General features: G+C 45.6%; 2 protein-coding genes across 9 annotated transcripts in view; both read left to right on the top strand.

Annotated features, from left to right (window-relative positions):
- Nucleotides 1-12,263, top strand: part of ATP11C (ATPase phospholipid transporting 11C) — a 55,382-nt gene extending 43,119 nt beyond the window's left edge. For 4 of the 7 annotated variants that reach the window (XM_030448834.1, XM_030448828.1, XM_030448832.1 and 1 more), the window contains 5 exons: nucleotides 1,314-1,449; nucleotides 3,258-3,323; nucleotides 4,086-4,189; nucleotides 5,766-5,919; nucleotides 10,507-12,263. In XM_030448834.1, coding sequence (XP_030304694.1) covers nucleotides 1,314-1,449; nucleotides 3,258-3,323; nucleotides 4,086-4,189; nucleotides 5,766-5,919; nucleotides 10,507-10,623 — 577 coding nt within the window. In that variant the 3' untranslated portion in view covers nucleotides 10,624-12,263. Of the gene's footprint in view, nucleotides 1-1,313; nucleotides 1,450-3,257; nucleotides 3,324-4,085; nucleotides 4,190-5,765; nucleotides 5,920-8,128; nucleotides 8,220-9,229; nucleotides 9,326-10,506 lie in introns of all 7 variants that reach the window. The other 3 variants (XM_030448833.1, XM_030448831.1, XM_030448835.1) reach the window with 3 other exon arrangements.
- A 6,368-nt stretch (nucleotides 12,264-18,631) lies between these two features.
- MCF2 (MCF.2 cell line derived transforming sequence) overlaps nucleotides 18,632-20,652 on the top strand; it is a 57,371-nt gene continuing 55,350 nt past the window's right edge. Inside the window, exon 1 of one of the 2 annotated variants that reach the window (XM_030449132.1) lies at nucleotides 18,632-18,783. In XM_030449132.1, the coding sequence (XP_030304992.1) occupies nucleotides 18,651-18,783 (133 nt within the window). In that variant the 5' untranslated portion in view covers nucleotides 18,632-18,650. The remainder of the gene's footprint in view (nucleotides 18,784-20,652) is intronic. The other variant, XM_030449133.1, reaches the window with a different exon arrangement.

Below are 20,652 nucleotides of genomic sequence, written 5' to 3'. Positions count from 1 at the left end.
GACATGAAGCAATACCAGCAGGACCCCTGTGCCTTCACCTGCTGGGTTGTCTGATTCTTTATGGGTATGTCCATTGAGGAAAAAATAGGTTAATTATGCAGGCAGATAGCTTTAGTTTGAATATTCATGACTGTGGGTGTGCTGGTGAATGCAGAGTGGCTGCTGTGCCTCTGCTGTAGGAAGCACAGAGCTGCTGCAGTGCAGATCTCTGGTCTGAGGTGCTGTGAAAAGCCTGGTCGTGGGGAACACTGCAGGACGTAGCTGTGAATGCAAAACAGCTGGCAGTGAGGAACTTGGTTGTATTTTCTCTCCTTGCAATGAAAACTGATTACGATCTGGTTTATTGGTACTCCTTACTCATCCCTAAATTGCAGTGTGTCAGTGCACTGTCACTACAGCATCGTGCCTAGGATTTAGTAGGGTTTTGTTTCAGAAACTGCAGTCATAGGAGCCCAGCATCACGTTGGTTTGCAAGGTGCATCTTGCTGAAATGGATGTTGTTTTCTAATAGGAAGAAAAATGGGAAAATAATGGGGGTTTTTGGTTTTGCCATAAGCATGCTTTTATTCCTGTATCAATCTACACATTTTAAAGAAAGCAATCTGAAAACATCATGATGCAGGAAACTTTTTTGAAGTCTCTCCTGCCCTGACATCTGCCTTCTGCACCCAGGCTTTGCTTGCAGTCCATGCAGAGCTCTGCCCACTGCGCATCCCTTTGCTGCTGCTGCTGCCTTCATGCCAGATCTCATCCTGTGTTTCAGCCAAGAGCCTCCTGCTACAGCCCCCATGTTAGAAACACCCACCAAATGATTCAGGAGGTTATTTTCAGCCTGTGCAGAGAAGCACTGCTTCCAGGAACAGGACTTACAGTTTTGCTCAAAGCAGGAGTTGTTGCATTCAACAAAAAGGGAAACAAACCATGGATTTGCTGTATCCTGTATGGCTCCTCTTTGGCATTGCCCTGGTTTTAAAATTCAGCAGTGTCAGAGACCTCAGGCAGTGCAGGGGCCGCAGGAGAGGCTTGGGACAATGTTACAGCTGTTTGCTTTGGGCTGGCTTGGGTTTTAATCCAAGTTACCAAGAGGAGAAGAACAAAACAAATTAATATGCTGAACCTCCTATGATTTCTCATGCCCAGCAGCTGCATATGGCAGATGTTGTTTATGTCCTGTATGCTGGCAGATATTTATATGTTTTATCTCCTTGTCTCCTGCAGCAAGGACTTGCTTCAAAGCCTGCTGGTACCTGGCTGTGAGGAGTTTTGCATCCTAAACGTGCTGGTGATGTTCTCCTTACTCTGTCTCTTGGCAGGAAGGTTTCTGATAACGCGATGCTGCAGTGGAGGCCGTTCCTGTACTGGACCTTTCTGGGCACCTTCGAAGGACTTGTGTTTTTCTTTGGGGTTTATTTTCTTTTTCAAAATTCATCTCTGGAAGATAACGGGAAGGTAAGGCTACCAAAAAAGGAAAGAGAAAGATGAGTGTTTCTTTTGTGCACTGCCTTTTTTTATATGCCTGGCAGGAAGTATCTACACGCTTAATCTGTGCAGTGTGTCTTGAGTCTTGTCCGACAGTGGAGCCTTGCTTATGGTGTGATTCTGCAGCAAATGCTTGAAATAAAACATTTTCCAAATCACCATGGAAACAGGGCAGAGCTGGTTATACTCACTAGGTAAAATAACTAGTCTTATGCACAGCTTTGTTCCAACCCAGCCATCTTTGCCCAGCTCTCTCTTCCACTCTTCTACATGGTCCCACCATTGGCTTAGGGCAGGAGCAGTGCCTGTCCTTCTCACCATGGATGCATGGAATTCATCACGTCCTCAGCAGGTTACAAGCAACTGAATTACCTCACCTTAAGGAGATGCTTCTGCTTTGCTTGGACGTGGCTAAGGGCTGCTTCCATGCTGCTCTGCATGGGATCTCAGCCTCCCTCCTGCCCTGGTGCTGGGGGTTTGCTGCTGTTTTGAAGTCAGCAGTGCTGGCAGAATGAGCAGGCTGCTGTCTGCTTGCTTGTGGTTCTTGTGTTGGTACAAGCACTTGCATTGCTGCAGGAGCCAGGTGTGGGGGCTGCTCTGGGGTAACTCGCACAGAAAGAGCAGGGGGTTAAAAAACTGAGTATTTTCTTTCTTTTTTATTTCTTTTTTGCTGGTTAACTGAGTACAGAGCAAAGCACTCGTGCAGCGAGGCTGTCGTGCACAGTGGCCTTGGCTGTCTCAGGGCCCTTTTCCTAAGGGAGTGCACAGTGTGTTACTGTGTTTTGGCTGATGGAAAACTTCTTTACACCATCACTGGTGACCCTTGAAAACACCTTAGATCATTTTTCAATGGTTAACACTTGGAAAGTGGAAAGCTAATTAAATTTATGTATCTATATGCATACGTTGCATCAATGCCAGCATCTAGGACCTCAGCTGTAAGCAGTCAAGGCTGTGTATTGTAGATTCAGTGCTTTTCTGTATTTGGCTATTTATATGGCTATTTGTAGCCATTCTGCTTGTAAATGAATAAAACATGAGGCACTGATACGTTCTGCAACTGCCTTGAGAGGTCAGGTCTTTTATGCCACTCAAATAACATCTGTGGGTATGTCCTGTTTTGTAAACATGCCTGTTAGAACTGCTACCAGCAATTGCTCATAATATCCATGTATGTTTGTTTGAGTCCTTTTTCGCTCCTATTGACTTCGCTTTTTTTGCGTTTTTGGAAAATTTTACATTTCACTTTCTGTTTTAATGTATGCATTCAGATCTTGACAGCCTTTGGTAAGCATCCCTCCCATTCGTTGCCATCATTTGGATTTATATACAGTATCTGCTTTTCTTTGTCATGTTTAGTCAGTAGTGTCCTCAAACCAAACCAGATGGAAAAACATCCATCCCTGTGTTCTGCAAAGGGGACTAAAAGGGGATGATGAACAGAGGTGTTGCGAGAAAGCAGAAACTGAGTAAATTACCAAGAAATCATGAAATCCAGGTGGTCCAATGACTTGTGTTCTTGATCAACATTGCTATTAGTAGGAGGTTGTACCTGTCACCTTCCCCAGCTCTGGGTTGCCCGTCTGTGTGGCACTGCATGGCACAGGGTAGCATAGTGGGCAGCGAGTCTCTTCTCCCAGCATCCATCTCCCGTAGTAGTTGCTCTGTCCCATCCTTCTTCTCCCCTCCCTGCTTGCACCCCTGTCCCCATCATCCTTCTGTCCCTCTCCAAGGAGATGGACCGAGGCACCTGTGGCAATGTGTAATGTGTTTTTCAGGTTTTTGGGAATTGGACCTTTGGGACGATTGTTTTCACCGTGCTGGTGTTCACCGTCACTCTGAAGGTTAGGCTTTTCCTTCCTTTCTCATTTTGTCTTATATTTGTAGTGACTTTCCAATGCACTGTAAAATCCTGTAGCAAATGTGTTGAAGGTGAAGTTTATATGTATATGTTTCCTACCACACTTAAATCTTGTCTTCCACAGAAGCAGAATTTGCCTATGGTCTGTATGACCAGGCTGTGCTGGTCTTCAAGTGTTTGTTTTGGTTAAATTATTTTTCCTTCTTTTGAGAACTCCAGTTGATTATAGTTAACTTCTTCCCATGCTTTCACCCTTTGGCCTTCCGTTCCAGCAAGAGGAGAGGAACAAAAGAGAACTGGGGTTTGTCCACCTTGTTTCAAACACCACTAAGCTTGTCTGTCAAATAATAACAGCAAACCTGCTTTGTTTCGTGGGGCTTTCCAGAACAAATAGTTTGCATAAGACCTTACAAAAGGTCTTTTGTTTTTGGTTCAGGACAGCAGGTGGTGACAGGAGGCAATTACAGTCTCTGTAACCTTTAGACGTTTCTTTCCTTGTAGCATCAGGGGTTGCATCAAATTTATTCTATTAAAAAGTGTCACTTACAATTAGAAACTTGCTGTTTCCCTGTTGACATTGTGCCCGTCTGTAGATGCTGGAAAGATTTTCCCTGGTGCACGTATGCAGAAGTAGCTGTTTGGAGAACCTTCAGACTTATTGTGAAAGCCTGAAATTTCATAGAAATAAAATAAAACACAACACAGTTTTCATCTAATGCCCCTTCTATTTCTCTTACTTGCACAGCTGGCGTTAGATACCCGATTCTGGACATGGATGAACCACTTTGTGATTTGGGGCTCCCTTGCCTTCTACGTGTTTTTCTCATTCTTTTGGGGAGGAGTTATTTGGCAAGTATCTCTTCTTCTTTCCATGGGGCTTTCTTGGGGTATTCCCAGTGCTGGTTTTTGGGGAACACGGATCCAGCATCCCTTTGGTTGGCCTGTCCAGAGATTTACGGATGGCAAGGTGTGTGCAACCACACTCCATTCTCTGCTGGGGAGGGAAGGGATGATGTCCATCTAACACCTGCTAAAGGCAGCTACTGGAAGAGGGCAGTTATGTGATGGTATGTGTTTGAAGAAGTCTGTCAGCTTACTGAAGGGATGGCCCAAAAGCAGAGAATGCCCTGCCCACCACCCAAGTGATGGTCTTTTGCAAGAGGTCGTGGTGCTTTTCTGCCCACAGGTGCATTTCTGGTCCTGAGATCCTGGCTCTCACTGGGAGGTTCTAGGGTAAATATTTCAGGATCTCTTTGTTCATGTGGATGGGAAAGAAAGGAAAAATTGAAGATGGAAAGAAAGCCAGTTATGCAGAAGGAAGGCACAAGGCCAGGCTGGATGGAGCTTAGAGCAGCCTGGTCTAGTGGGAGGTGTTCCTGCTCATGACAGGGGGGTTGGAACTGGATGAACTTTAATGTCCCTTCCAGCCCAAACCATTGTATGACTAGATAAGGCAGATGCATAGCAAGAGGACCTGGCAATCTGGAGCAGCATGAAGGGAGGAAATAAGCAGGAGAAGGCACAGATCCTGCTGCCGAAATCCTGGATCTGAGTAGGAGAAGAAATGATCAGCAATTTGTGTGCAGCCAGGATGTCTTGAAAAAAGCAGGCTAGCAGTAATACTTAGCAAATATTAGTTTTTTATTTCTCACACTGGACTAGCTGTTCATGATGACATTCCCAGTAGACAGCATCTTCTGTTTTACACCTTTGCTTTCCCATGGGGTAGTGCCATGGGTTATTGGTGAGATCCCTGATCCAGCAGCCTGCTAATAAAGATGGGCTTTAAATATTTTAACTGGGAGTCACAGGCTTTAACTCTTCAGCATTCCTAGCCAACATTTTCAGATCTGCAGTCTAGCCTGATCTCTATCCTGAATTGTGAGTTTTCTGCTGGTGTATTCAACTTACATAGGTCAGTATTTTTGAGTTAATGCTAAGCAATATTGGGAGCCTTGTCATCAAGGCATTTTTCACAAGCATCTTTTGGTTCCCCTCCATTATCAAGAGGGGGAGAAAGATGCAAATAACCTATTGGGACCAAGAGTTCCTGGATTTCCACCACCAAAAGCAAACAAGAAGCTATGGCAAAGGCTAAAGTTGAAATAAAATGATGTGGGCTTTGATAAGGTTGAGTAGCTTATCTTTCAGTAGTAGCAAAATTCAAACCCCTTGTCACCCTGAAATGAAGCAGATGTGTAAAATATTAAATGTTGTGTAAGGTGGCAGGACAATTCTTCAGAAATAGTGCAGATGAAGGCAGGAGATGCATTGGGAGAAGGATGGAGAGTGTATTTCTGTGCAGGCTGTATCCATCTACATCTGCAAGGGAGATGCTATTGCTAATAGTTTATTCTGAGTCTGCCTTTGACCTCTTTGAGAAGTTCATGTTAACGAGGATTTATTTGTATCCTTTCTTTTTCAGGCCTTTCTTGAAGCAACAAAGAATGTATTTTGTATTTGCCCATATGCTGACTTCTGTTTCCACGTGGCTGGCAATAATTCTCCTGACCTTTATCAGCCTTTTCCCAGAAATTCTTCTGATAGTTTTAAAAAATATAAAAGAGAAACATCATCAGGTAAGGAACAAGATGATGTATCATGTAGTAGTTCTAGGAAAACTTCTCTTAAGCACAAGGTGAACTTGTAACAGTTCATGTCTCCAGCAAGGCTTTCTAGAGCCTCATCTTGCTCTTTTTATATGCCAGAAATGTTGAGAAGCTCATCTAAAAATATTGCTGCCTAGATCTGTAGTGAGGAGAGGCTCATCCTATGCCTTTCCTTTGTTGCCTTCACTGTATGGAAACCTGCTGTCTCTTATAACAGTCCAGTGACCCTTTGCCAACCTGAACTGTTCATCAAAACTACCATATTGTGTCCTGAAAAAAAAAAAAAAGCTTCTTGTTTTTTCTGTCAGAGAACAGACCCTGGGTGTTCCTCTTGGGTCTGTCCTCGTGTGCCAGTGCAGGGGGAGCAGGGTCAGGTCTCACATCTCACACCTGCCCACCCCACTCAATACCTGGTGTGAGCCTCTGGTGCTCTCTTTCAAAGTGAGTCGGTTCCTGAGCAGCATTTCTCCACTGCTGAGCAGGAGGACATGTTTTAAAAGGGTAAACCACCTCCTAAACATTTTATTCCCTGCTCCTGCAAATGGTGAATGGCAGAACTACCAGGCTGACACCCACCTCTGCCCCATGCTCTCCCCTTGTCCAGATGTGCCCACCACACCCAAGCAGCCCCTGCTTCCCTAGCTGTGCCTGCCCTTCCCCCTGCAGTCCCTCTCTTTGCCCCCAAGTCCTGCTTGGGTCTGCACATGGCATATTGCCAGCTGGCCCTCATGGCCACTTGCCATTGGGTTTGCACATCCTTAGGGATGTCACCCAGCCATAGGTGAGGGGACCCAGGCCAAAGCTGCCTGTGTGTGGTCACAGCCCGGGGTCATTGTGGGGTCCTGGTGGGTGTCTGGAATCAGTCATCACTGTCCCCAAGGGCACAGCTGGAGATTTGAGCCAGGGCAGAGAGCATTGTGCCCCTGCCCATCACTGGGGTGACAGCAGACACTGTGACCCAGCAGCTCTGCCCGTGTCCCAGGAAACCATGGATGACCTTCCAAACACTGTAGTTCAAAACAGTTTCTCACCTTGAAGCCCTTTGTGAAGTTCCAGTGCACTTTCTTCACCTGAGTAAACCTATTATCTTTGGTACTTATTTAAGAATTATCCCAGCTAAAACAAAATAAACATATCCAATGTAGTAGTAAAGGTTTTCCTCTGTTGTGACGTTTGAAGAACAGGTTTGGCACAGTATCAGTGAAGTAAAACATGTATCTGTAGGACAAATAAACAACCACACCAAACCATTAAAGTTGAAAGCAACAGAGTTGGTAAAAGAATTATGGTAGAATTCTTTGAGATGCCATGTAATTTCTTCCAGTGAAGTGTGATTTACACTTTGGCAGCACTCTTGAATAGGCTGGGAGCAAGTTGCCTCTCAGCTGCAGACATAGGATAGTTCAAGGACAGTGACCTGGGGGTTACCAAGCCCTAGCTCACCTCTAGTGGGAGGGGACCCATTTTTTGCCTTCAGCTGATAACCAGATCTGCTCCCAGATGCAATACTTGCTTTCAAGAGTGCTTTATATGCATTAAAAAAGGCTCTTGTGACATTGCTTAGTAAAGCAAAGTAAGTGTCAACTAAAAAAGTCTTTGTACATGTGCATACCAAGCTAAACGCAGGCAGAGCCAGATTTAAAGGTACATCTTGTGTAAGAGCTTCATAAGATGCCTGAAGCAGATACCAAGCTCTGGCTGGTGTGTCAGTGGTCAGACACTGAAGTCAGTCACCTGAATTTTAAAGGTATCTAAACTCAGACCAGATAGATGACTTCAACTCAAGGCCATTTTTGAGGATCCTGATCTTAATGCTGGAAAAAATATAAACTTCAGTTTCCCAAGGGGAGCATTAAATGAAAAAAAGATGAGGGTGGTTGTTAAGGTACCTAAACCCTCAGCCTGGCAGCTGGGGAACCCTCTGGAAGAGGAAGATGGACTGAGGCCAGGGTGATGGGCATTTGCCCTTCACCTTAAGGGGACTAGGCATCACCCCCAGTTCCCTATAACACGACACATCAGCTCTGCTCAGTCTATTCAGTTTTCTGTGTGGAATTGTGTTGTTGCTTGTTTTGGATTTTTTTTTTTTTAACTGCAAGGCGCATTTGTGTTTTCCTTGGTTTCTGCCTTTCTCTTTCTAGTACTGCAATTTTCTGTCTTTTGTGCTGTTGTGAACTAGGTAACGAAGCGCCTTCCCTCCTCAGGAACATCCACTATCTTCATGCTTTCTCAAACTTCCAGCAATCACAGCTTTTCTTGGAGTGAATAAGGTGATTTCCTTTCTGAGTCGCTACCTGTTGCTTGCTCTCCTGCTTTTTATCCTCCTCCTAATGCCTAACTCCTGAAAACCTCTGAGATTTTCTCACCCCGCAAACCCCTGCTTTTTTTCCCCTTGCTTTGATTTAAATCTTTTGCTTAAATATTTCATTTATCTCTTCTGCTTTGGTCTCCTGCCACACCTCAGGTGGGTGAGCTGATTGTACTCAGCTGGACACAGGTGATGGATGGGGTTACACTCTCCTTCCCTGCTAGGTAGAGACTTCTCAAGTGTGGGATAAGGTGGACTTGATTTTTACTGTCCTTTGGATGGCTGTTCAGGCTTTTTTCACCTAGGAGGAGATCCCCAAGTGCCTGTTTTGCTCAGTCCATCTCACTTAATGCTACTGTTGGTCTTTGTGCAAGTGAATAAGCCGCCGCAGAGTCAACCTTTACCATGAGGGATAGTCTTGGACTTGCTGGCCATGGGAATGGTGGGACTACTCCCAGCACACTGCCTGGAAAACACTTCCCTAGTGCTTGGTTTCACTGTGGATCTCCAGTATGACTTTGCTCTGTTAAAAAGACCAGTTATGTGGAGACAAAGGATGGTTTCCTCTTTCCTCTAAAGCACCTATAGCATAAACCTCCAAGCCTGAAGTTAGCTGTTTCCAGAAGCAGGGCTAATTCCTGAACACCCTCTGTGCCTCTTCCACTGCAGGACACAGCCACTAATAATCACCCTGATATTCCAGGTGTTGAAAGCAAGGTTGGATGAGGTTTTGAACAGCCTTGTCTAGATGAGAGGTGTTCCTCCCCGTGGCAGAGGGTGGATTAGATGATCTCTAATATCCCTTCCAACCTCAGTCATTCTATGATGATTCTGTGATTTAGGGAGTATCTCTTGCTGCACCCCTTGTGATATGATTTAGCTGTAAAAAGGTTTGTTTCTGTCTTATGTTGTCTAACCATGAGGCAGGGGGAGCGTTGTGTGTGCTTAAGTCTTTTTGCCTCACTGTTGCAGAGCAGCAGGAAGGCTCCTGATTCATTGTCGCCCAGACCTTCTGTCAGACCACTTCTTTTGAGAACATTCTCAGATGAAACTAATGTGTTGTAACAGGTACCCTGTCCGAAGAGTTGGGATGATGGTTTTAAAACAAGTCATTGATTAACCAAATATAACCCTCAAATCAATTAAACTGTGGTTCTTGTAATCATCTTGACTATCGGTGTGGGGCACCTGTCCTTGCAGAATGGAGATGCAATGCTTGGGATGCATTTTAATTGGAGGACATTGTCCTGTCTAGCCCTATCAGAATCCCTTAGGTGTACATATCTCAAACTGAAATATTGGGCAGTATGTAAAGAAACCCTTGATGTAACTGATATTTTAGTCTAATGTTAACAGACAACTCAGTCTGCAATTACAGCTAGTGATTATTAGGAACTGATTATAAAAGATAACATGTTTACAATTAAGTATCCAATCTCAGCCATTTAAAATGGTTCCTGTATTGCATCTGAATTGGACCAAATTCCTTTTTCTAGGGTGCATGCTGTTCTGTCAGATAGAAATAAGTACATTTTAATTCATCTGCATAGACTGAAACTGAACATGTTAATTGTCTATATATGTCAACATCCAGTTCAGCAGGCATGTCTCCATGTCTGTGTGTGTCTACACACACACAACATCCTAGCACAAGTTTACTTGATTTTAAACATCACAGTAAGCCTGTAGCAGAATAAAAAGTAAAAGTGCCTAATTAAATTCACAGTTTTGTTTTCAGTGAGATGTTGCAGAGCTGTGTGGTGTCTGCTGCTAATATAATACTGCAGAGTCTCTGCAAACTTCTCCCTTTGGACCTGTGCTTGCTCTGAAGAATCAGTTAAATTGCAGTGGCAGGTCTTGCCTGAGCTCCAAATATATCTGGCAAAAATCTGGCTTTCTGCTTGTCCAGGCCACTGGCAAGCTGCAGACGTTAGGTGGTGCTCTCCACTGCTTTATACTGGTGCAGACTGGTGTGGGAGGTGGCTGGACTGGGGCAGAATGGGAGCTGCAGAGGACAGCAGATGCCACTTTTAGACTTTATACAGGATCTTGCAGACTGTGCAAATTAATATACCACTTTACTATTTATCCTTTGATTGTGAATGAAATTTGGCACTTTTAACATGGTCTAATCATTCTTCTTCTCCTATAACTTAAAATATTTTTTCCTAAAAATAACATGAAAAGGTTTGTGAGGCTGAGAATGTGACAATTGCAATACATGTGCTTTTTCCTTCTGATTTTTGCAGACTGCCCCCTTTGATCTGCCTAAGTTAGTCTCATACAAACGCATAGAGAATGGTTATGTGAAGACTGAAGATGCTGTTACTAATCTGGCAGAACGATATCCTCTCAGGATACTTTAAAGTGCTCCACACAAACACTGTGTATTGTCATGCTGTAGGAAAGAAACCTGGTTTTAACCTAACAGTTCTCTATAACATTACCAAGTCCAGGAGCAGCCATGCTGATAAAGCAGTAGCCAGGGCACTGGCCCCATGGTACCCGTTTGTCTTTGGTCTTGTTGCTTTCCCACCTCGGAAAAAAAAAAAAAAAATCTGCCAAATCAAGTCCACGTCGTTGAAAGCTGAGAAGGCATCTTTAGGAATTCATCCAAAAGAGCATGAATGGAAGTGCAAGAGAGCAATGCCAGCCCTGCTTCACACAGGGGCTTCCTCTGCCAGTTGATCTCTGTCTGAGAGCAGCAGAGAGCTGCTCAAGTCTCTTGCTCTGCCTGACCAAAGAAGTAGCACAGACTTTAAACCCAGGAACAGCCCCCTCTGCTCCCTGAAGGCTCTGGGGAGTCACAGGAGCTGGATGCAGCCCTGAGAGCATCTCACTGTGGGCCTGGGAGCCCTCAGTAGGGGCTGCCCCTTGCCAGTGGTGGTTTGCCAGATGCACATGGCAGAAATACTTGAAAATCGGGGGAAGTCTTTGCTGACAATGCAGAGCATCCAGTTGCTTACCCATCCTCCAGGTACTTCTGGAAGCATCTCTTCTCTCTGTCCACAGCACTGAGATCTCCACAGAGCCCCATGGTGCTGGGGAGCACCTGAGCATCCATCCTCCCAGGGACAGTTTGCTCGTAGGCTTATGGATGAATGGTGAAGAAAAGGTCATTTTCCCTCATGTCGTGGCTGCTCGGGATGGAAGGGAACTTCTGGGGGGAGGAAAGGGGCTCAAAAGCAGGGCTGTGCCAGACTTTCAACCACTCTGCCTGGGCTCCCGTGGTTGTGCTTATGTTACTGCACTGTGCAGTTGTTTCAACACTTTAAAGGCCTGAGTGACAGCATGATCCTTGGATGATCCTGGGGACACGGGCTGTGCCTCTAAACCTGCAGGCACAGAAAACTGTATTTTTGAGTTATTTGCACTACGATAAAAAGAAGCCGGTTTAAAAAGAAAAGAAATACATGAACCTGATTTCATTTTACACCTTTATTTGTTTTTTTTAAAATTGGCATGTTATTTTTAAATCTACCTGTGCCATGGCCATGGGAACTTTTCTCTGTAGGTTGTGTACAGCAGAGGTGAGATGCCTGACACTTTTGGGTTTTTTTTTTTTCATGCTCTGATACGTTGTATGTGGAAAAAGCAGCTTTTTCTTTTTGATGCATTAAGTTCTAAGCAGTGATGGAGCACCGTGTGCCACCACTGTTTGGTGTGAAGGTCCCCTCTGGTGCTGACTGTCCCAGAGCTCTGCAGAGTGATGCAGAGGAGTTCCTGTGAGAAGCTTTTGAGCCTCATCCCAGAAGTAAGGAACTTCACCCTCTCTGCTGCTCTGGGCTTAGCTCCCACTCACTCAAGCTTTGTGTCACTTCTGTGCAGAAAAACAATTTGGGACTAGATGGAACATTCCTTTCATCAAATTCACTACCAGTGGACTATTAATTTTCAGAAGAATTGGGTCTTGCTCCCTGGCTGCCACCCCTGAGGTCCTCACTCTGCTCTGGTGGACGCAGGATGCGAATCAGCTGCAGGCGAATTCCCGTGCACATGATAAGGACTTTGCCATGGGCCTTACCTGAGGGGGAAGGGGTCTGCTCAGTCCCTGGGGCTGCTCCGAAATCACCCAACATGGGAGGGAGGGGATGTATGCACAGGACCACTGTATTATACACACTGCACTGGCCTCATTGCAAGTGGTGTTTGTTAGCAACCACGGCTCGACTCCTTGCTGCATGCAAGTAAGGAGCTGCACCTCTAGCATGTGTCCCATGGGCAAAGCTTTTTTTTTTTTTTTCTTCTTCTTCTTCTGGTTTGTGTTTTGTTGTTAGTTTGTGGGGTTTTTCTTTTTTTCCTAATTCATTTCACGGACCTAAAATTCAACTTGCAGACCTTTGTCCCGTTCTCAACTTTTCTTGCTAAAATGTGGTGCCTACAGATCAAATATGTGATGAATACAATGAGGAATACAATGCTCTATATGCCAAATCTAACCTTTCTCCTTATATATACAGTTGCTGACATGTGTTTACATAACCTTTAAAATGCAGGCACTGAAATGCCTAATTCCTGTGATTCCAAACCATTCCAAGCCTGAATGGTCCCAAGCCTGACACCTTGCTTCTCCGTTTGTCTTGTGTTGTTCTCTGCTTCTAGGGTCAAAGTCTGCTCCTGTGAAATTCAGCTGGAGGTTTTTCTGGTGACATTTGTGGGAACAGAGGAATTTTGCCATGTTTGTGTGAAAAAAGCCACTTAAGTGGGCTAATTTCTGCAGCTTGTTTTAAGAGAGCTTTTTGAGAACCAAATCTTTCTATTCCCGTTTCCAGGTCTCCTGTCTCAGGGTGGAGCAAGCCTGCTATAGCTGAATGTTCAAACCCAAGGCATGTCTGCTGACAGACAGGTTGGAATGATTATGAAACGCCTTGAACAGCACCTCTTTTGGGAAAATGGAGGTTTTCTTGGGCTTGGATCTTCAGCTAATGCAGTGGTGTAGTGCTAAGGATGCCAGGACAGCCAGGCTGCCCTGGTCTAGCAGAAGAGCTGATTCTTGTCATTCAGCAATGGCAGAAGTAAAATTCTGGATGACTTGTGAAATCAGGCAAAACAGGAGAACCCTTTTGGAGTTAGAGAAGGGAAGAAAAAGCAGCATTAGTGGCTGCAAGGTATCAGCTGGCAGGATGCTGAAGCCGCAGTAATCCGACAGCAATGCTGTGATTGTTGTTCATGTACCATGATCCACACTGCACTGTTACAGTGCTCATTAGTGAGCTAAAAGGTCAGTACAGGCTTATCGGTGGAAAAACTTGAAGGAAAACAAGGCTGGTGTTTTTAAGCAGAATTCATTGAAGTTTAATCACTGGCTAGTGACACTGAAAGATAAGAAAAGTAATTAAGATTCCCTCTAAAACTGTTACATGATAGCGGAGGAACTTGGTGTAGTCATAGCTACTTTTCAAAACTAATTCTAATCATCCTGAGAATGTTATAAATCACTTGGAATTGCATAAAAGCTGAAAATTGAATTGTATACACACAGTTGAAAAACTTACCTAATACTGCACCATTTATCCAATTTCTCAGCTATGATTTTTTTTAAAAAAACAACCCATGTAGTATATAGACAGTGTAAATTATATACAGGCAATGAGAAGATACATTTTCAGCTTCTTGCAAAAAGAAAAATAATTTAAAAAGGACTGCAACCTTACATTTTTTTTCACTTAAATGCAATTTTATACATTTATGTTGCTTTATATAAAGGAAATTGAATGTGAATGTTACCTTTTATGAATGCAACTTGCTCTTTTTTCATTACAGAAACTTTTGTTTGAAGTAATCAATAAACTTTGGTATGTTGTTCTGATTAATATATATTTGTTGTCTTGTCTTCTTGGATGCTCCTAGGAAATAGTTTATAACATCAGCTGTTCTGAGGCAGCACTGGAGAGAACATAAGCATTTTCATGGGTGGGTGGATGATTCCAGCAAGGGCACACTCTGTTCTCTGATGCAGAGTGGTATTTATCTAAGGAAATACTGGTTGCTCCTCTTATTTTTATTTTTCCAGCAAGGTATTGGCAGTTCTGCTGGTAACAGCTGCTGCACGTAGCTTCCCTATGTGCCCTAAACCCATCTCCCTGAAAAGTAATGTCAAATGCAGAAAGTGAATCCTGTGAATTAAGTGAATAAATTCAATTAATTATATAGAAGAGATGAACTCTGAGCTTTAGCTGACATTTATGAACTGAGTAAAAAAAAAATAATCCAGGTTTGTCTGCCTGACTTCTATAGAGGCATGAAGAGTTTATTAATTCTGTGTATTGGTTCTGTGTGTCATGTTTACCTGTAACTAATTGGTATTTTTTAGTTCAAACACTAGAAGCATGCAAATGAAGACTAATCTGTGGTCTGTAAAATACCAGGAGCTGGTGAAGTCCAGACCAGATATTTACATTGCTGAAGTACCAACAATGCAATTAAACTGTTAATTCAAGACTCAGAGTGTTTGTATAGTATATAATACAGAGAGACTTAATTTTTTTTTTTTTTTAAGGACGTGTCTGATTCAAACTGAAACGTTTGTAATGAAAAACTGACAGTTTGAAAAATTCTGTTTTGGCTGCTTCGATTTCTTCAGCTCCCATGAGCCCCTGGAGGACAGATGGCTGTGCTATTTAAAACAAACTATAACCTTTAAGGAGCAGCTTGTACTATGGGAAACCAGATACACGCATTCAGAATCTTAATAGCCTGAGTGAGTGATAGTGAAAATCATGTGAAGAGCTGGAAAGGGTTTTACTCCAAGCTGGCTACCCAGGCTGACAGGACAAAAGTAGTAAATGGGAGACAGCCACAGGTCAGGGGGTGTTTGAGAAAGAACCAAATTAACATTTTAAAACACCCACACAACCCTGGGTATTAGAAAGGAGACACCGAGTCGCTTTGTAAGGTGATGTTTAACATGGATAGTGGTTTTTGTAAAGGTCAGGCTGCTGGTGTGAGGGCTCTTGGCAGGCAGAGGGGCCCTGGTGTCCCTGTCCCTCCCTGCAGCCCTTGCCCAAGGCGCTGCGGCCGCAGCGTCCCAGCTGCTGGCACTGGGCTGGCTTCTTGCTTCTCACATGTCGGGATAACCTGCTGAGCTGGAAAATACTCTGTGGCCTGGAGGAAGGGTGTGTGTGCACCTGCCTGCCTGTTCCCTTCCAAACCTGGGGGTTGTAACAAGGCAGGTTTGGCTGAGGCAGAGAAAAAGGGAGAGTGGGAGAGCAGAGTGGAGGCCTTTGACGTGGGTGATGCAGAAGCCTGGGCCTGATGCAATCAGTGCTGGCATGACTGGCTTTGGGGGGGACCAAGTGTTCTGCTGGGCTGTGCAGGCTCTGCTCCTCCTGGACCATTCTGGAAAGAGCCCATGCCAGATGATACCCTCCCCAGATCAGGGGTGATGCTGCCTCATGCACATGAAATCCTCTTAAAATCCTCACTTATGAAAACCTACCAGAGCTTAATTACTCTCCTCAATGAGTACTTTGATGTTGCCGTGCTTATTCCAGAGGTGAGAAATTCCCTTCAAGATCAGTTTGACTTCAAACCACATTCAGCCAGCTCTGCTTTTCCAGTCCCCAGCACCACCCGAAATAAAATTAAAGCCTTTCTGTCCCCTTTTGTCCCATTGGAGTTTGGGTGTGAAAGGCTGAGCGACTTTCTGCTTCCCACAGCTGGGGTTCTGGGGGAAGGCAGGGGCTTGGAGCAGATGTGGAGGGGAGGAGAGGTTCAGTGGAGCGGTTGTCTGTGAAAGGGGCTAATGGGATGTGGGATGAAGGTGTTTAAAGCAGCTTCACAGGTGGTATAGCAGGAAAAATGGGGTTTGGGCAAGCCAGGGGGAAAATGTTGCAATAATTGAGCTTTGGAGTGATGATACTGTGGCTGTATTTTGGAGAAATTATCCAGCAGACATGGGACTGCCTGTGAGAGGAGGGACAGAGAGCTAAATTGAGGGTGACAAGTAAAAGGAGCCTATTTAACCAGGAACTTTTCTCCAGCAGCTGTCAGAAGAGAGGTGTTTCTGAAGAAGAGACTAGGGGACAGGATAATCTGAGCTGATGGTGATGGATGGGCATTTGTCAAGGGTCATCTGGGTGCCTCCAGGTGAGCAATGTTTCCAGTGATGTGCTGGGGCTGGAGCAGCCACAGCCAGACTTGCTGCTCAGCCTTTGGTTTCTGCACACTCACAGCCAAGTAGGAAAGCAGCAGTTTTTGGAAGCTGCAGAAATGAAACCTATTCTGTCTCCAAATTAGACTTAAAATATATTCTGGAGAGAAATAGCTGATACAGTTATTTGGATTGGTCACATGAAGTGATTGTATCACTGTGAGGCCACGGATACGGCTAAAATAGAGCATTCCTATTGGACTAAAAAGGTTCTTTTGAAGAGTGATTTCTAAAACACAAAAATGTCACCAGTTTCTACAAAACCTAGCCTTAATCTTTGGGGGATGTGTGTGTGTGTGTGTGAAGAAATAATTTTAAGTGTTTTTTCAAGGTGCTGTTTGTTTTTTTTTCCAGCCTCTGGTGTAGAATGAATTAAATTAATAGGAATTCTGCCTATACCCTCTCCCTAAGATTTCAGGGTAAGATTTCAGGTTCACCCACAACCTTGCAAATAGAGGTGCTGCAGGTGCTGGCAAGATTTTCCCCAGCTCTCTGAGAGGGCTTCTTTCACTCCATACACAGATGTCCGTGTGTAACAATAAGAGCACTGAACATTAATAAAGGGCCTGGGTGGGAAATGCCTGAAAAAGAAACATCAGTGTTTCTGGCTGCCATTGTTTCCTTTTTATCCATATCCTTGTTCTCTCTAGTTCAGCTTATCATTCCTTGGGCAGGCAGAGTGTAACACTCATCTCTGGAGGAGAAAGACACTGAGTAGCTTCTGCCAATGTAAAATATCAGCAGCTGGACTATGCCTGCTGAATGCATCACTGGAATTGCTGGGCTTCTGCTATATTATGCCCAAAAGGAGAGGCTGTGAGCAGCCAGGTTTCCAAAACAGGAACCTTTGTAGCTTGCAAAGGAACAATGGCAAGGAAAAACTCTTGAGAACTCATCCTTCAGGTTGAGCAAACAGTTTTTCCGTGCTGCGAGCTGGCTGGCGTGGCTGGTGCCAGCTGGATGGGCTGGAGGAGCCACAGCTTTGGGTCGTGCAGGATTCCTGTTGGCATCTCCTGCCTGGCCCTAGCTGCAAAGACCTCATCCAGATCCAGTCTTAATCATTTTGCCTTCCCTTCAGACAGCAAGCATAGCAAGGTCCTCTACTGGCTTGCTTTGTATTCCCCCAAACCAGTGTCAGAAGTAGGGATGTATCACTCAGGGATGTTGAGCCCCAATTACAATAGGGAATCCTCTATGGAGCAGAAGAACAAAATAGAGACTTCCAGCACTGGGATGGGCCTCATTTCTGTATGAGCTGCTATGGTTTAAGGAAAATTACTGTGATAAGAATACAGAAGGAATGTGGCCTGGCTGTCTTTCCACCCTTTGAGCCTTGCATAAGGCTTTTCTCTGGCCATGTTTTACAGCTGTGCACCTGAGCTGGATTTTTTTATGAATAATTGCCCATGAACTCTCCCTGTCACACAAGATGCTTTATGACCAGACAGAAAATTGTCTGCTCAGACTGTTCAGATCTGCTGTGATGAACAAGGAGCCCTGACTGAACCGGTAGATTTTCCTTGAGAAATTTTGTATCAGTGTAAGAAGGACACGGTCTGTCAAAACACAGTGGTTTTCATGCTACCTTTGTTAGACCTTGGGTCCTAAATTAATAGCCCCGACTGCTGAAGTGTTGGAAAAAGGTCACTATTATAGTAAGGAGCATAATTAGGAGGTTGTTTTGGAAAAACAGGAACATCCACATCTCTATGCTGCCTTCCTGGGCAGCTCAGGCTCCTGTTGAGAATGAGTTGGCAGTGTTTGAACCTCAGCATAGGGGAAACTGAGGCTGATGGCTCAGGCTGGTGCTGTGAGCTCTGGCCAGCTTCAGCTATAGCGTGGCTTGATGTAGTTCTCCTATAGTGCTCAAGGAATATGCTAGAATGCTGCTTGCGGGGGATGAAAGGACAGTGGGATTTTTTTTTTTTTTTCTTAGAGATGTGCTATAGGCACTAGGGTGGAGAGAAGTTCCGGCTGCGGGGCGGTGTGCCGGGAGACACCAGAGAGGAGTAGGATATTAAAAAAAATAAAAATAAAAAAGGAAAAAGAGGGGGGGGTGGAAGGAGAAAAAAAAAAGGGGGGGGGGGGGGGGGAGGGAAAGACGGGAGGGTAGGAAAAAGGTAGGGCGCTTGGGGTGCCGGCAGGGCGGTGCGGGAGGCGGAGCGGGGGGCGGGACCCCCTTTCCCCCGGCCCCGCCTGGGCGGCCGCGCGGGCCCGGGGCGGCGGAGCGGTGCCGGCGGCATGGCCCTGGCCCCGGCTCCGGCTCCGGTTCCGGCTCCGGCCGGGCCCCCGCCGGGGGGCACCTCGGCCGGAGAGATGGAGAGCTACTACTGCTTGCTGCGGGCCGCCGCGATGCTGGAGGCCGCCGCCGCCGGTGAGTCCCGGGGGCTGCCGGAGCCCGGGGGCCGGTGCGGGTGGCACAGGTGGCCGGGAGGGACGGAAGGATTTTCCTGCCCATCCCACGCCCGCCGTGGCCGGAGCCTGGATGTCGGCTTGGCCCCGGAACCCGGCGGATCGGTCCGGCCCGGGTCGGTGCAGCCCACAGGTGCTCGGGTCCTGCCCGGTCCGGGTGCAGAGGTGCGAGTGTGTTCGGGTCCCTCTGCCTGGGGACCCTGGGGACCTGCCGGGAGGGTTTGTTACGGGAGGGTTTTTGGGGACTCTGAGTGTTATTTGTTTTGGGGAGTTCCTGTGTCCAGAGGGCTCGTTTATAAGGAGAAGCTGTATCCACTGCTCTGCTGCCATGGCTTTTTTTGTTATTGGGATGGGTGTCTCAAAACGCATTTTGAAGAGAGGAGATTATTCTCAGTGAGCAGAAGTGTGTTTGGCAGTGCTGCTCCCCTCTTCAGGTTCCTCAAGACCAAAGCTAAAGAAGTCCTCCCTTGGAAGCTGCATCTTAGCCCGATGACTGTGGTGTGCCCTTTCCCAGTTTCTGAAGCAGAGCAGCAGATGTGTGTAAACCGTGTGTCTGTGTTAGGCAGCCCCTCCTCCCTTCCTTCCTCATGCTCTGGTCCTTAAACATCGCCTGGTGCCCGGCTGCTCTGGGGATGGCACAGAGCTGTAGTGATGTTGCTGTGGTTGTGTGGCTGCACCCAGTACGAGAAGCAAATGCAATCTGATCCCTCACTCTCAGGCAGCAAGCTGCTCTCCTGCTTCAGCTCGGTTTCCTTTGATGGACAATGATCTGCTCATAAACTGACTTTTTTGTTATTTTATTGTCTTGTGAGGAGAACAGGTTTTTTTGGTTGTTTTTGTTTGTTTGTTTGTTTTTTCTTTTGTTTCAGAGAGACCTTTCATAATACAGGAAAGATAGTGGCAACTTGGGTGACTTCAGCCTTGCTAGAGGATGCATACCTTGTCAGGGGGTGAAGGCACTCATTCCTTATTTGTTCACAGCTGGCAGTGTCCCTGGAGCCGTGCCAGGCACAAGAAAGACACACTGACCCAAAAAAAGCTTCCAGTCTAAATCCAGTTTCTTTGACCTCTTTGAAAAGCACAGTTAGGGTGCAAGAGGAATTTATAGAGGGTAAGTCACAGGTGTGACTGTCACCTGCCCTCAAGAGATGCTTGTGTACATGCTCTTCTGGGATGCTTACACACTGCTGGGGGCTGACCTGCCCACCAGGCCTGTTCCTTTGCCCACACCCTGCAAATGAGGTGGGAAAAGGTAGGCAGAGGAGATGGAGGTCAGTGAGAGAGGGATGCTAATGGAGCGGATGTGATTAAAAAAATGCCTGATCCTCCTTGTGCTGGTGTCGGAGATGAAACACCCACGCTGCTCCAACAGGATCTGGGTGACACAGGGATGGGGACGCAGATGGTGAATGTTGTCTGTGAGAGGTGCAATGGAAGCGGGTGCAAGGAGGCAGTGGGTTTCTTGTGATCATGGGGCCTGTCTTCTATTAAGCTCGTGGCAGATGACCTTTGAATAATGCTCAAATGAAATCAAAATATCCCCACAAAGGCACACTTGTGTGGTTATGGCTGCGGGATCTGGGCACGTGATTTGGCACCTACCTAGGTTCTTAAAATGAGCTATTGACAAAGATACAAAGTTGAGTAAGGTTCCGCCAATCATGAGATTAAAAATAAATCAGAAGGGGTTTTTTCCTCATTGCTGATTTCTGAGAATTCAGTCTGATCTAGGACCATGTTTTAACCATTTCCTTTCGTGCATCAGTACTGGAAACGTCATCGTTTCTAGTAGCAGGCGGTGTTTCCCCCACATCTGCCTTACAGTGAGATA

This window comes from Calypte anna, chromosome 4 (genome assembly GCF_003957555.1).
Source record: "Calypte anna isolate BGI_N300 chromosome 4, bCalAnn1_v1.p, whole genome shotgun sequence".
Classification (NCBI taxonomy): domain Eukaryota; kingdom Metazoa; phylum Chordata; class Aves; order Apodiformes; family Trochilidae; genus Calypte; species Calypte anna.
Note: the sequence above shows the minus strand (reverse complement) of the source record. Positions and strands in the feature narration are given on the sequence as shown.